This window comes from Elephantulus edwardii, unplaced genomic scaffold (assembly GCF_000299155.1).
Source record: "Elephantulus edwardii isolate Elephantulus edwardi_28Jun2011 unplaced genomic scaffold, EleEdw1.0 scaffold00036, whole genome shotgun sequence".
NCBI lineage: Eukaryota > Metazoa > Chordata > Mammalia > Macroscelidea > Macroscelididae > Elephantulus > Elephantulus edwardii.
In genome coordinates this window covers 9258628-9272449 of record NW_006399786.1, presented here as the reverse complement: position 1 = coordinate 9272449, position 13822 = coordinate 9258628, and the positions used below count along the sequence as shown (strand labels likewise).

General features: G+C 40.2%; 1 protein-coding gene across 2 annotated transcripts in view; it reads right to left on the bottom strand.

Annotated features, from left to right (window-relative positions):
* Positions 1-13822, bottom strand: part of ELF1 (E74-like factor 1 (ets domain transcription factor)) — an 86384-nt gene that overhangs the window by 46533 nt on the left and 26029 nt on the right. For both annotated transcript variants that reach the window (XM_006884569.1, XM_006884570.1), the window contains exon 2: positions 4832-5012. In XM_006884569.1, coding sequence (XP_006884631.1) covers positions 4832-5012 — 181 coding nt within the window. The remainder of the gene's footprint in view (positions 1-4831; positions 5013-13822) is intronic.

Here is a 13822-nt window from a genome sequence, read left to right as displayed (position 1 = left end):
AGTTACTGAATCAATCCACCTCATAGAGGGCCTTCCCCTCCTGCGCTGTCCCTCCACCCTCCAAAGCATGATGTCCCCCTCTCCAAGGACTGGTCCCTCCTTACAGCATGTCCAAAGTATGTTAGAGCCTCAGAATCCTTGCCTCCAAGGAGCCACCCTGAGTAAATAATACCAGAAGTCAGGCTATATAAAAAGAATGTGACATCAAGCTTGGAGGAAGACTCATGAACAACCTGCAATATGCAGATGACAAAATCTTGCTTTTGTGGAAATTGAAGCATACTTTAAATTATTCCTGAAGATTATCAATGACTACAATAGCCTTTAATATGGAATACACCTTCACATGAGGCAAACAGAATTCCTCCCAACTGAATAAGCAACAACATTAGTGATGGAGAGAAGACTGAAGTTCTCAGGATTTCATTTACTTGGATCCACCGTAAAAGCTGTAGGATCAAGGCTAAAGTGCACTTGATCCAAGCCATGGTATTTTCCACTGCTTTGTTAGGCATCTGAAATTTCACCAATGAATAAGGAATATAGAAGAAGAACTGATGTATCTGAACTGATATCTTGGTGAACAATGTTGTTGCTGTTGTTATGTGCCGTCAAGTCGCTTGTGACTCATAGCGACCCTATGTACAACAGCCCTAAACCCTGCTGTATCCCGTGCCAATCGCACTGCCTCTGACACACCCATCCCGATTACCCCAGTCACTGAATCAATCCATCTCATAGAGGGTCTTCCCCTCCCGTACCGTCCCTCCACCCTCCCAAGCATGATGTCCCTCTCCAAGGACCTCTCCCTCCTTACAACATGTCCAAAGTATGTCAGACAAAGCCCCAGAATCCTTGCCTCCAAGGAGCAGCCTGGTTTAACCCTCTCAACCTGTATGGAGAACAGATGATCCGAGAGGCTAGGATCTATGAGAAGTGTGGTGTCAGGATTGGTGGAAGATCTATTAACAATCTGTGTTATGCAGATGACACAACCCTGCTTGCTGAAACTGAGGAGGACCTGAAATGCTTGCTGCAGAGGGTCAAGGACTGCAGCCTTCTGTACGGTTTGAAGCTCAATGTCAAGAAGACAAAGATTCTCACCACTGGACCAACTGGCAGCATCAGGATGGATGGTGAAGAGATTGAGATTGTTAACAACTTTAGTCTGCTTGGCTCCACAGTCAACACTGTTGGCACCAGTAGCCAGGAAATAAAAAAACATATTGTGATGGTAAAGTCTGCTGTTAGGGACCTCTCCAGGATACTGAAGAGCAATGGTGTCACTCTGGAGACTAAGGTGCGTCTGATACAAGCTATGGTCTTTGCAATCACTTGTTATGCATCAGAGAGTTGGACAATGACTAGGGAGGATAGAAGGAGAATTGATTCCTTTGAGCTGTGGTGCTGCAGAAGAGTATTAACTATATACCATGGTGAACAATACTGGCTAAAATATGGAGATATATAGAATGTCTCACTCTGGGCTTGCTTTTAGGAGGAGTCTGTTTCTGGAAAAGGACACCATGCTGGGAAGGTGGAGGATCAGCAATTAAGAAAATTCTCAATGAGATAGATGAATAAAATCACTGCAACAGAGGGCTTAACCAGCAGCGACTGTGAGGACGGCACAGGACAAGAGTCTAATCTGCTGTACACAGGACTACTAAGAGTCCAAGTTGACTTGATGACGTGTAACAACACCCAATATTATCACTTAAGCTTTGTGCTCAACCAAGTAATTTATTTTTGTGTCTCTAATTTGTTTTCTCTTTTTATTTAGATGTTTTTTAAAAATGAGATAATACACATGTATGTTAAAGGGGGAAAGGTAATCCTATAGCCTTAGTATTGTACATTCAGAAGATGTCCTTTTTGTGTTACATTTCCAAACCCCCCATATTTTCCCATTTCAATCGTGAGAAAACTTCATACAACTAAAACTGAGGGGCATTCTACAGAATACCTAATTAAGAATCTCCAAAAGCATAAAGGTAATGAGAGACAAGGAATGACAGAGGCTCTGTTCCAGACTAAGAGAGACTAAAGAGAAATACCAAATAAATGGAATGTGAGATTCTGGAGAATCCTGGAATTGAAAAAAGGATGTTACTGTGAATGGTGAAATTCAAGTAAGGATTTGGGTTTGGTTAATAATCTTGTGACCAATGATAATTTCCTGTTCTTGATACACGCACAATGGTTACATAAGTTATTAAACTGGGGAAGCCAAAGGAGGTCTGTAAGGAACTCTTTGTGCTATTTTAGCAACTTTTCAGTAAGTCTAAAAATAATGTCAAATGAAAAGTTTTCTAATTCCATGTTTTGAAACTGATCCAGTGTGAGTCTTTTAAAAATGGTTTTGGAAAAAAAACTTCAAGACTTAGTATATAGAAAACATTAAAAAATGATAGTCACTACTTTACAAGTATTTTATATATACTCTCGTGGTATGCACCTTCAGTGAGAACCCACTCATAGCTGACCCTCCAGTGGGTTTCAGAGGCTGTAAATCACACCAGAGCAGACTGTCCATCTTTCTCCCCAGACCAGCAGGTGGATTTGAACCATCTGTCTTTACGTTGGCAGTACATCTCTTTTACCCCATTGTCGTTGTGTAATGTCAGGTTGGTACCAACTCACTGCTGACCCTCCAGCAGGTTTTCTGAGAGAGTAAACGTCATGAAAGGATATTGTCCATCCCTCTCCCACAGAGCAGTTGGTAGATTCGAACCACATGCCTTTGGGATTGCAGCACAGCTTCATACCAAAAGGCCACCAAAACTCCCTTTGTTACCACTATTGTTGTTGTTGTGTACACTTGAGTCAGAACTGAATCATACCTGAGCCTCTGGCAGATTTTCAAAAGGAAGCTGCCCATCTTTCTCCCATGTTGAACTGCGTGCTTTTGGGATTGAAGCATGGCTCCTTACTGCTAAGCCACCAGAGCTCCCTCCTCACCACTGTTGTTGTGTATCATCGATTTAGATTTGACCTATGGCTGACCCTCCAGTGGGTTTTCAGAGGCAGTTAATTACAGGAGAGGAGAATGTCCATCTGTCTCGCATGGTGGATTCAAACCATGTGCCTTCAGGATTGCAGTGCAAACTCTTACCATTAGACCACCAGAAATCCTGTGTGTGTGTGTGTGTGTGTGTGTGTGTTTAATAAAAAATAAATGTAATTTAAAGTAAAATGCAGACAAGTCTGTCCTGGAGAGAGTGAAGCCAGGTTACTCCCTGGAGGCAGAAAACTCTGTCTCACATACTTAGAGCAGGCTGCCAGAAGGGACCAGTCCTTGGAAGGATGGAAGGTCAGCGTAGGAGAGGAAGACCCTAAATGAGATGTACTGACACAGTGACTGTGGTAACGGGGTAGGTGTGTTGAAGACAGACTGGCTCAAGATAGAGAAGGGTTCAGAACTTCTGTTCACTAGGTCACTATAAGTCCTATGTAGTTGACTTAATAGCACATAACAAGTGTAGTTTTGTTCCGTTCCAATTTTATCTTCTATTTCTTCCCTACCACAGCTGGTTTACAGCATCAATTACTGAAACACTATTGCTGCTTTAGTTTCCCAGAATGCTTAAGAAAAAACTCAGGAGCTTTTTTCCAGTTCCTGTGCTTAGTGTTAAGGGAGTTCTGGTGGCTTAGTGGTAAAATGTTTTATTGCCAACCCGAGGGTAGGTAGCTCGAATTGAGCAGCTGCTCTGTGAGAAAAAGATGGGTAATATTCTCCTATGATATACTGCCTCTGAAACCCTGCTGGAGGTTCAGCTGTGAGTCACGTTCCACTCAATGGACATAACAACAACCATTTTGGATGAGTCCCTGGCTCATTTGTGATATTCCATACTACCAAATAAAACCAAGCTCTGAGGTTTATTACTATGAGGAGAAAATAAAAACACAGTTTCTCTAGTCCATATAGATCATAATGATCTTAATCTTTTAAAAAAAAATCTGTTTCTATAATCTTTCCCATATGATGGCTGAGTATGGCTTTAATTTTTATTTCTTTCACAGTTTATTACATGTCTCTATTACTATAACTTTAAAATTTTCAGCATTTGGTAGCATATAAGTTATTTATTACAAAGAATTTTCAATGGACCAAGCAATGGGGTATAAGCTGAAGTAAACCTATGACAAAGACAGTCACAAGATTTGCCATCAGGCTATCTACAAATATACCTCATTACGTTAAACTCTGGTCAACTTTTAAATTTAACATGAAATATTCAATAAACTTTGCTCCAAAAATCTTCTAAAATGTTCCCAGTGTCTCTGGACAAGATATATGGCTATTAATGTACAAAACCACAATGAATGAACCAATTTTGAAGACTAATGAACATACACTAGTAGAATACCTCATATTACAGATAACACCATGGTTAACATATCCTGCTAGTTCTGACTGAACCAGAAGAGAAATCTTTAAACACTAGTACTTTATCTCATATTTCAGTCACTATTTTAGTGGCAATTTAAAAAAAGGAATATTCTCATTTACTTCCCATACGCAGCTTATGAATAATACACGGTCTAGGACTCACTCAGGGAAGCTTTGAACAGCTGAGTGGGTGTAGCTCCTCTTACAGGCTTCGTATTTTATCATGTTCATTTCCATATATTTAGGAAAGAAGACAGGGAAGGTAGGAAAATCATGTAAAATACAGGCAGATGAAATTGGAAAAGAGTCACTTCCTTCTACCTGCAGGTCTCTAGATTCAGTAGTTAATGAGTGAAGCCATTCAAAATCTCCTCAGGGGTCACAGACTTCTGTACATCTAAAACTGTGAGGCAGGGTGATCTAGGATGGACGCACCTGGCAGGGTGATGTCGTCATTCTCATCGTCTATGATTTCCTCCTCAGCAACATCCAGGGAGCTCTCGGTAATCATGTCACTGGGCTCCTCCACACAGGCCAGGCCAGCGTAACTGTTGAGAATATCGGCACCAGGCACATGCTCCACAATTACAGCAGGAAAGATGGCTGGGTCACCAAGCTTGAGGAGGGGAGGGCAAGAGAAGGAGAAAGAAAAGAAAACTTAAACACAAAGGCCATTTGCTTTATAGGACGTCCCTCAACTTGGGAGTCCAACACACTTCCTCATGATTACAATCAGTACACACATGTGGCAGAAATACTACAGAAATGATTTGTGTCTTTTCTAATACATCTGTCAAGTGTGGACTCAACCTTGCAAAAGCAATTTGGTTTTTGTTCTCTGTTCTTTTGAGCTGACTCATATTTGAAGCTAAGAGACTAACCGCTCGGAGACTAGGTGTGGACTAAGTCTCAGGAACCACAACAGAGTCTAATGGGCCACAGGGGGGAGGCCCCTAAGAGGCCAGACACTTAGGCCCAGGTCCACCTCCCTGTTGGTAATCATGCACAGGAGATGGCATTGTTGTGTATCATCAAGTTGAAACGGACCCATAGTTGATCCTACAGTGAGTTTTCAGAAGCAATAAATTTTACGGGAGAAGATGACCCGTTGGATACGAACCACACACCTTTGGGTTGGCAGTGCCACTCCTTAGTACTAAGTAACCAGAGCCCCCTTCCCAGTAAGTCACCAGAGCTCAGAAAAAAAAAACCGAGTTTCTACTTCTTAAGCATCTGGGAAAACTAAAGCAGCAACTATGTTTCAGGACCTTATTTATTCTAACTTAGTACTAAGTCACCAGAGCTCCATATGTGAGCTCTGCAAACTATGGTGTGCCCTCTGTGAATTCTTTGTGTTGTTCTCATCATGAATTCTTTTCTTTCTTTTCTTCTTCTTCTTTTTTTTTTTTTTTTTTTGGTTTGTGTGTGTGTACTGTCAAATCAGATCTGACTGATACAGGAGGAGATTGTCCCTCCTTCTCCAGAAAAGCATCTGGTGGATTTGAACTGCGCACCTCTGGGACTGCAGTGCAGCTCCCATGAATTCTTAACCCCCAGTGGCAGTGAGAGCCAACAGAGGTTTGTGTCTATATGCTTATCAGAAAGGTAGTGTCCCCTAATTTAGGAACTTTGATCCACCTGCAGGTTCCTGGGGCAGGGACAAGAGTGTACCACGTGAACAGCTGGCAGTGAGACCGGTGAAGCAGAAAGGTGAAGATTAGACACATTTCCACATTTTAGGGATCTGATTCATGATGAATTTTACTACAAAGTTAGTATTGAAAGTACTCTACCCCTTAATTAGTACAACACATCATATCACATCATGGGATCAAAAAATCTACTTATCCCTTTACTTGTGATGTCATAGTGACTGTAATGGTTTTCTCACAGTAAAATTACTATTTTTTTATTATTACTAATTATTCTGGGAAAGCAATATTTCAACATCCTACTTATGTAAACATCCTATTTCTCAAAGGAACAATTATTGATAAACGACTATCTTCTAAAACGTAAGAAAATTTCCTGCCCAAAGATAACAATGTAAGATAATATATTTCCTTTGCTAAGTCAAGGAAAATATGTGAATGTCAGATGGATCTTGGTTGAAATCAAAAGATACTAGAAAGAAAATTATCTGTGTTTTACTGACTACGCAAAACTATTCAACTGTATGGACCACATATTACTGATAACACTGCACAGAAAGAAATTCCAGAGCATTTAAAAGTAATAATGTAAAACCTATACATAGACCAAGAGGAAGTAATTTAATCAGAAGAAAGGGATACTGTGTGATTTAAAATTAGAAAAAGGATGTGTCACGATTGTATCTTTTCATCCTACCTAACAATATGTATCCTGAGTAAATAATCCAATAAGGCAATAATAATAATAATAAGAAGAAGGAAGGTTCATTAACCTTTGATACACAGATAATATTCTTTGCTTATTAAACACTGTGACACTGATGTGTCAAATGTGGTAATGGTTACCCATGGTGGACAGGGTTTGGTAGAGCTCCCCAATTAAAACAAGCTTGGAAGCAGGAGTGGCATCCACTTCCATAATAGCTTGCCTCAGGAAACTCTATGCACTTGAAGAAAAGATTTAAGTTATACAAGTGTTCAGGTCTTTTGTTCATAGGGTCGCTATGAGTCATCTATGACTCGACAGCACTTAACAACAACATTTACAAGCAAAGAGGACTTGAAGCACTTATTGAGGAAGCTCAAAGACTGCAGGCTTCAGTATGGATAGCAATTGCACATAAAGAAAACAAAAATCCTCACAAATAGATGAATAAACAGCATTATGATAAACAGAGAAAAGTCTAAAATTGCTAAGGATTTCATTTTACTTGGATCAACAATCAACATCCTTGAAACAGCAGCAGAACAATCAAATTATGAGTTGCCCTGGACTTCTATACAACACTAAAGAGAAATGATTTTGTAAAATACTACATATCATGGGGTAATCTATAGAGTATTATGTTGAGTGAGCTAACTCAATCTCATAAGGACAAATGCTGCATAAAAGCATGACTATAAAAACAGAAGCAAAACTAGTAAAATGTGGATAAAAGTGCAAAAAGTGACAGGGAGAGAGGAAGGGGGTGAGGAAAGGAGAAAACCACTAGTATAACAGAGTATGCTGGTCATGGTGAAGGAACTAGAAAAGATTGAATGGGGACCTGAAAAAACAATGTAACAAGCAGTAGGCATACAAAAATGATGATTAATGGTATAAAACTCAATGTACATGGGTGAAACACAGTGTGAATGTAGGAATGTGTGAAATGCAATATACATATGAATGATATATAATGTATATGAATTTTTTATCAAAACCAATATAACACAGAAATAAAGTGGGGTAAAAATTTCCAGAAATAAAGGTACCACTTTCAAGACTAAGGTGTCTGACTAAAGACATGGTATTTTCAATCTCCTACTATGTTATATTCCCTTGGTAGTTGCGATGCTAATCACAAGGCTACACCTCCCTGGTGGTTTTACTCTACCAATGGCTCTAAGAGAAAAAGATGGGTGTTCTCCTTGTCTATTATTTGGTTTCAACTAATCTACAGTAGGAACATGGTTTTGGGGTTTTTTTTTTTAATTTTATTTTATTATTTTGTGTGTGTACACCGTCAAATCAGACTTGACTGGTACAGGAGGAGACTGCCCCTCCTTTTCCAGCAGAGCATCTGGTGGATTCGAACTGAGTACCTCTGGGATTGGAGTGCAGATTTTTGCCACTAGGCCACCAAAGCTCCCTAGTGAGAACAAGTATATGAAAAAGCTTTACAATTAATAAGAAAGGCTGAAGAAGAATTAATGTCTTTGAATTGTGTTGTTGTAACAAACTATTGAACATACCATGATTGCAAAACATAGGTTACTGTTGAGTGAACCTTCCTTGCTCAAAGTGAGGAGGACTTGAGACACTTGTTGCAGAAGATAAAAGAATATAGCCTTCAATATGTGTTGTATCTCAATGTCAAGAAATCAAAGATTCTTACCACTAGACCAATAGGCAACATTATGATAGTTGGAGAAAAGATTGAAACTGTCATCTTATTTGGATATAACTTCATCTTACTTGGATCCACAATTAACACCCTTGATATCAGCACTCAGGAAATGAGCACACTTACTGCACTGTGAAAGTCTGTAATGACGGACCTCTCCAAATTATTGAGGAGTAATAATGATGTCAGTGCGAGGACTAAAGTGCATTAAAGACCATGGTCTTTTCAATCACTTGCTATGCACCTGAGAGCTGGACAGTGTCTAAGGATGACAGAAGAACTAACATCTTTGAGCTGTGGTGTTGGAGAAGAGCACTGAACATCCAATGAACTGCCAAAAGAACAAGCAATTACATCTTGGAGAAGAGCAGCCAGAATGCGCTTTGGAGGCTTCAACACACATACTTCGGGTGTGTTGCTTCGAAGTGCTGTTTCTTGGAGAGGGACATGATGCTGGGAAGAGTGGAGGGTCAAGGAAGGAAAGAATGATAAGGTGATTAACATGGTGACTGCTGCAATGGGCTGTTATGTGTCAGGAAGTGTGAGGATGGCACAGGATAGGACAAGGTTCAGAACTGTTGTTTATAGGGGTGCTATGGCATCTAACAACAACCACGACTACCAAAAGAATGAACAAATCTATTCTAGAAGAAGTACACACCGAATGGTCCTCAGAAACAGGATATTGAGGAGGTCTCACATTTAGAAGTGACTAATCCTTGAAGATGTTTGGAAAAGTCCTTGAAAAAGAGAAAGACTTCACTAATGAAAGGGACTGACACATGTATAAACCCTTACTCAGCTTACACATACAGATCTAGGACCTGACTGTGTTTCATTCTGTTGGAAACAGGGTATTTATGAGTCAGAACCAAATCAAGAGCAAACAACAAAGGCTATTAGACTGAAAATATTCATGGTTTCATTATAACTAAGCCGTCTCAAAGTTTAAAATATGTATATATCCCAGACATTAGAGCTTACTTCTACCATGAGAATGTAATTTAGTCATGTAAATTAAATATATTATATTACTGGTACCAAACAGCATTTTTTTAGCATTTAAGGATGCTATTTTCTAAGTCTTATGGATAACAACCCTAAAAAAATTTGGATCATTTTATTTCAAAATGTTTCTTCCTGTTTCAGAAAAGAGGAAGTCAGAAGTAGCAAAGTTTCCAAATCATAAAATGTGTTTTAAAACTGAAACTAGGGGCTCCAAAACTCTACACACATTTGAAGATAAGAAAGTATCACATAAACTAGTCACAAGCCAGTATGTGGTCTTCCCTTAGAGGCAAGAATAGGGAGCTCTGATAGCCAAGTGGTGAGAAACTGTGCTGCCAACCCATCAGCACGTGGTTCGAATATGCCAGCTTGGTCTCCCATACTTTAGGCATGTTGTCAAAGGGGCCTGTCCTTGGAAAAAGAAGTCATGCTGGGAAAGGTGAAAGGTCAGTGAAATAGAGGAAGACCCTCAACAAGGTGGACTAACACAGCGGATGCAAAAACAAGCTGGAGTATGGTAGAGATCACAGGGATGGTGCAGGACAGGGCAAAGTTCACAGGGTGGCTATGAGTCAGAGCTGCCGCAAAGGCACATAACAACAACAGTAACTACTGATACTGAGAGCAATATGCTTCTTATGCCAGGCAATCTCACGTCAATATGAACCTAGTAATGTACTTTTCCAAAAGCTGACAATAACCTTCTAGCTAACTTCTAGTAATATTCTGAGCCTAGAACTGAGACATTTTAACACAATTTCATTTTACTCTGCAACAACCTCACAAATCTTCTCTCCACTGACAGATTGAGAGCAGGTTAAGAAATGTGTCCAAGGTCACCAACTATATCAGAGACAGTAGCATGCTAAACCAAGTAAGAGGAACTGCCCTTGCCCAAAATGAAAGTGTTCCTCCCTACATACATCTATCTGGCAACTGAAATTTAGGTACAGAATGATGAGAATGTGGATATCACAAAGATTTCCTCCAACATTCATCAGCATCTATATAGTACCCAAGTTTCATGTAACTTGTTATTACATTGCTAGTCTTGTTCCAGGAAAGTATACCTGAAGATGATTGCGGAATTCTCCATAAGTTATAGGTTTGAGGTATACCTTGTCTAATATAATGTGTCCTTTTTACCTCATAATGTCCCTCTCCAGAGGCACACAGCAGTTTCAATCTGTTGGCACATGAAGTGACTTTGTGTAGGAGTCAGCTCAATGGCACTTAACAAAAAGGGGTGTGTGTGTACGTGTGTGTGTGTGTGTGTGTGTGTGTGTGTGTGTGTAATCTCCACACTTAAAAGAGAAAAAATTAAAAGGGACAAAGGTTCTCTTATTTAAAAGGTAATTAAGGAGCCCCAGGGCACAATAATTATGCGCCAGATTTGAGCTGAAAATACATTTATTTGAACCCATCAGGTGTTCCAAAAAAGATATAGTGCTTCTACAAAGAGTATAGCCTTGGACATTCTATAGGGCAGTTCTACACTATCATGTAGGATCTATCTATATGGCACTAGTGACTCATAAGTAACATGATGTAAAAAAGAAAAGGTTGTAAACCAGAAAAATCTAGACTCTTTACAACCCTAGTGATGTTCTCTCATTTTCCTCAATTTTAAGGAAAGAAGAAAAGCTGATCCCCTAAAGCTTTGCAGGTGTTCTGTTATTGTTCACACACATACAGAAACCACCTTGGGGGTTAGCAGAGCTGAAAGGGGAAGGAAAGGTAGCAGAGATTAGCAGATAGATGGGTAGAGTGAAGAGAGAGGGAAGGTACATCAAAGACTTGATAACATGGTGTAAATAATGGCACTGATAAACTGCAATTAATTTTGTAAAACAAAATGTATATGAATGATTGCATCAAAGCCAATTTTTTAAAAAGATGTATTTTAAAGGCATGGATTCCAAAACTGGCTTTATAACATGGCAATTGAAGAGATTATCCACACGACACTTGTGGGGTTGGACACAGTAGCATGCACATAGCTGCTCCTTCTGCTATTCTGTTGTTGTTAGGTCACCTTGAGTTGAATACGACTCACAGAGACCCCATCAACCCTGTCCTATCCTGTGCCAGCCTCACTCTTCCTGACACACAAGAGCCAATTGCAGCAGTCACTAGGTCAATCCATCTGATTGACGGTCTATTAGTAAATATTTATTGACATTTTAGCATGTACCAAGCATTTTATGAATTGCTCTACATGTATTATCACCCTATTTATCACAAAATCCTATGCAGGAGAGACAATGAAATGTCTATTTTAAAGACTCACTGAAATCCTATGTACAACAGATTGACATTTTATCCTCTCCTACATCATCCTCACAGTGTCAACTGTGCTTCACAGCACCGTTGCAGCCCCTGTGTCAATCCATGTAGTCGAGGGTCTTCCTTTCCTTTGCTGGTCCTCTGCCTTCCCAAGCATGATAACCTTTTCCCAGTTCTGACCTCTCCTGACAACAGGCTCAAAATATATGAGCTGATGTCCTGCCATCCTTCTCAGAATTACTGCTTCATCTCCTCCAAGACAGATGTGTTATTCTTTTTCAGTCCATGGTGTGAATAGTTAGTATAACAGAATGGGTAAGGAAATATGTTTGAAGGTGGAGGTTTCCTTTCAGTGTTTATGTTAAAGGGCTTATTCAGTTTGAGTCTATTATAAATTTTCCCTTGGCATAGACGGCTACTCTTAATCTACCTAATTCCCTTTCTAGTATCACTCCTGTGTTAACCAGTGCAGCTCCCTGAGATGAGAATCTAGGTTCAAAACAGTTCAGCTCTCTGGAGGCTATTACCCCACATAGAAGAAACACACTAGTGATGCATCTTCACAGGGGTAACTTTAACAGAGTCTGTATCTACAACTCTGGTGGCCTAGTGGCAAGAAGCTGCTCCGTAATCCCAAAGGCACACAGTTTGGATCCACCAGCTGTGCTATGGGAGAAGGATGAGCAATCTCCTACCATGCGATTAACGGCTTCTGAAAACCTGCTGAAGGGTCCAACTCTATGATACACAGCAACAAAAACAGCATATTCAAAATAAACCTAGGGAAACACCTTTCAGGCATTTGGATTCTATTCCTCTACTTTGGACATGTTGTGAGGAGAGACCGGTCCTTGGAGAGGGACATCATGCTTGGGAGGGTGGAGGGACGGCGCAGGAGAGGAAGGCCCTCTATGAGGTGGATTGATTTGGTGACTGGGATAATTTGAATGGGAGTGTCAGAGACAGTGCGATTGGCACAGGACATAGCGGAGTTTAGGGCTGTTGTACATAGGGTCGCTATGAGTCACAAGCGACTCGATGGCACATAACAACAACAACAATATAAATGGAAGGGAAATGTATCCTCAACAACTGCAGCTCATAATAAGCTTCACGATAAACTACATCAACAACTGGCTAAAGCCTGCATCACATCAGGAAGCTAAGCACACTGTGACCAGATATTTGAAAACTTGATACAGATGATGGTCCTCACCTCTTAAATGGAGGTCAAAATGAAAAAGGGTAAGTTTTCCTAGATTTAAAGAAAATAATACAATTTGGAACTTAAAGTCTATCATTAGATTCCCTGTTGTTAGGTGCCGTCAAGTCAACCAGAACTCATAGTGACCCGATGGCCAACAGATCAGAACTTGGCTCGATCCTGTCCCAGTGCCCCAAACTCTACCATATTCAAGCTCATCTAACTGAGGGTCATCTGCTCTTTTGCAACACTCTACCTCTTCAAGCACCATATCCTTTGGATCCTCCTGACAACATGCACCAAATATGTGATACAAAGTCTCACTGTCCTTGCCTCTAAGGAGTACCTGGGTTGCACTTCCTCCAAGATAGGTTTTTGGTGTGTTTGTTGTTGTTTTTTTTTTTGGTTTTTTTATGTGTATACCATCAAATTGGATCTGACTGGTACAGGAGGCGATTGTTCCTCCTTTTTCAGCAGAGCATCTGGTGGATTTGAACTGCGCACCTCTGGGATTGCAGTGCCGTTTCCTGCCACTAGGCCACCAGAGCTCGCCCAAGGTAGATTTTTTTAATCTTTTGGCAGTCCATCATATTCAATAATCTTTGCCAACATCACAATTTAAGGACATCAATTCTTCTGTTACCCTCATTCACTGCCCCATTTTCACACACATTACATATGCTAAGTAAGTGGAAAGTCCTTGGCTTGGGTTAGGTCCATTTTACTCTTTAAAATGGTGCAACCCCTGTGGAAGGCAGTATGGCGCTTTCTCAAAAAGTTGCAAACTTTTTGATACATCTTGAAGGATATGTACATGTACAGCCAAGCACAATCAATAAGAGTGCATCTGAATTCCAAAATCAATCTCCATAATAGTCTATGTGTTTCC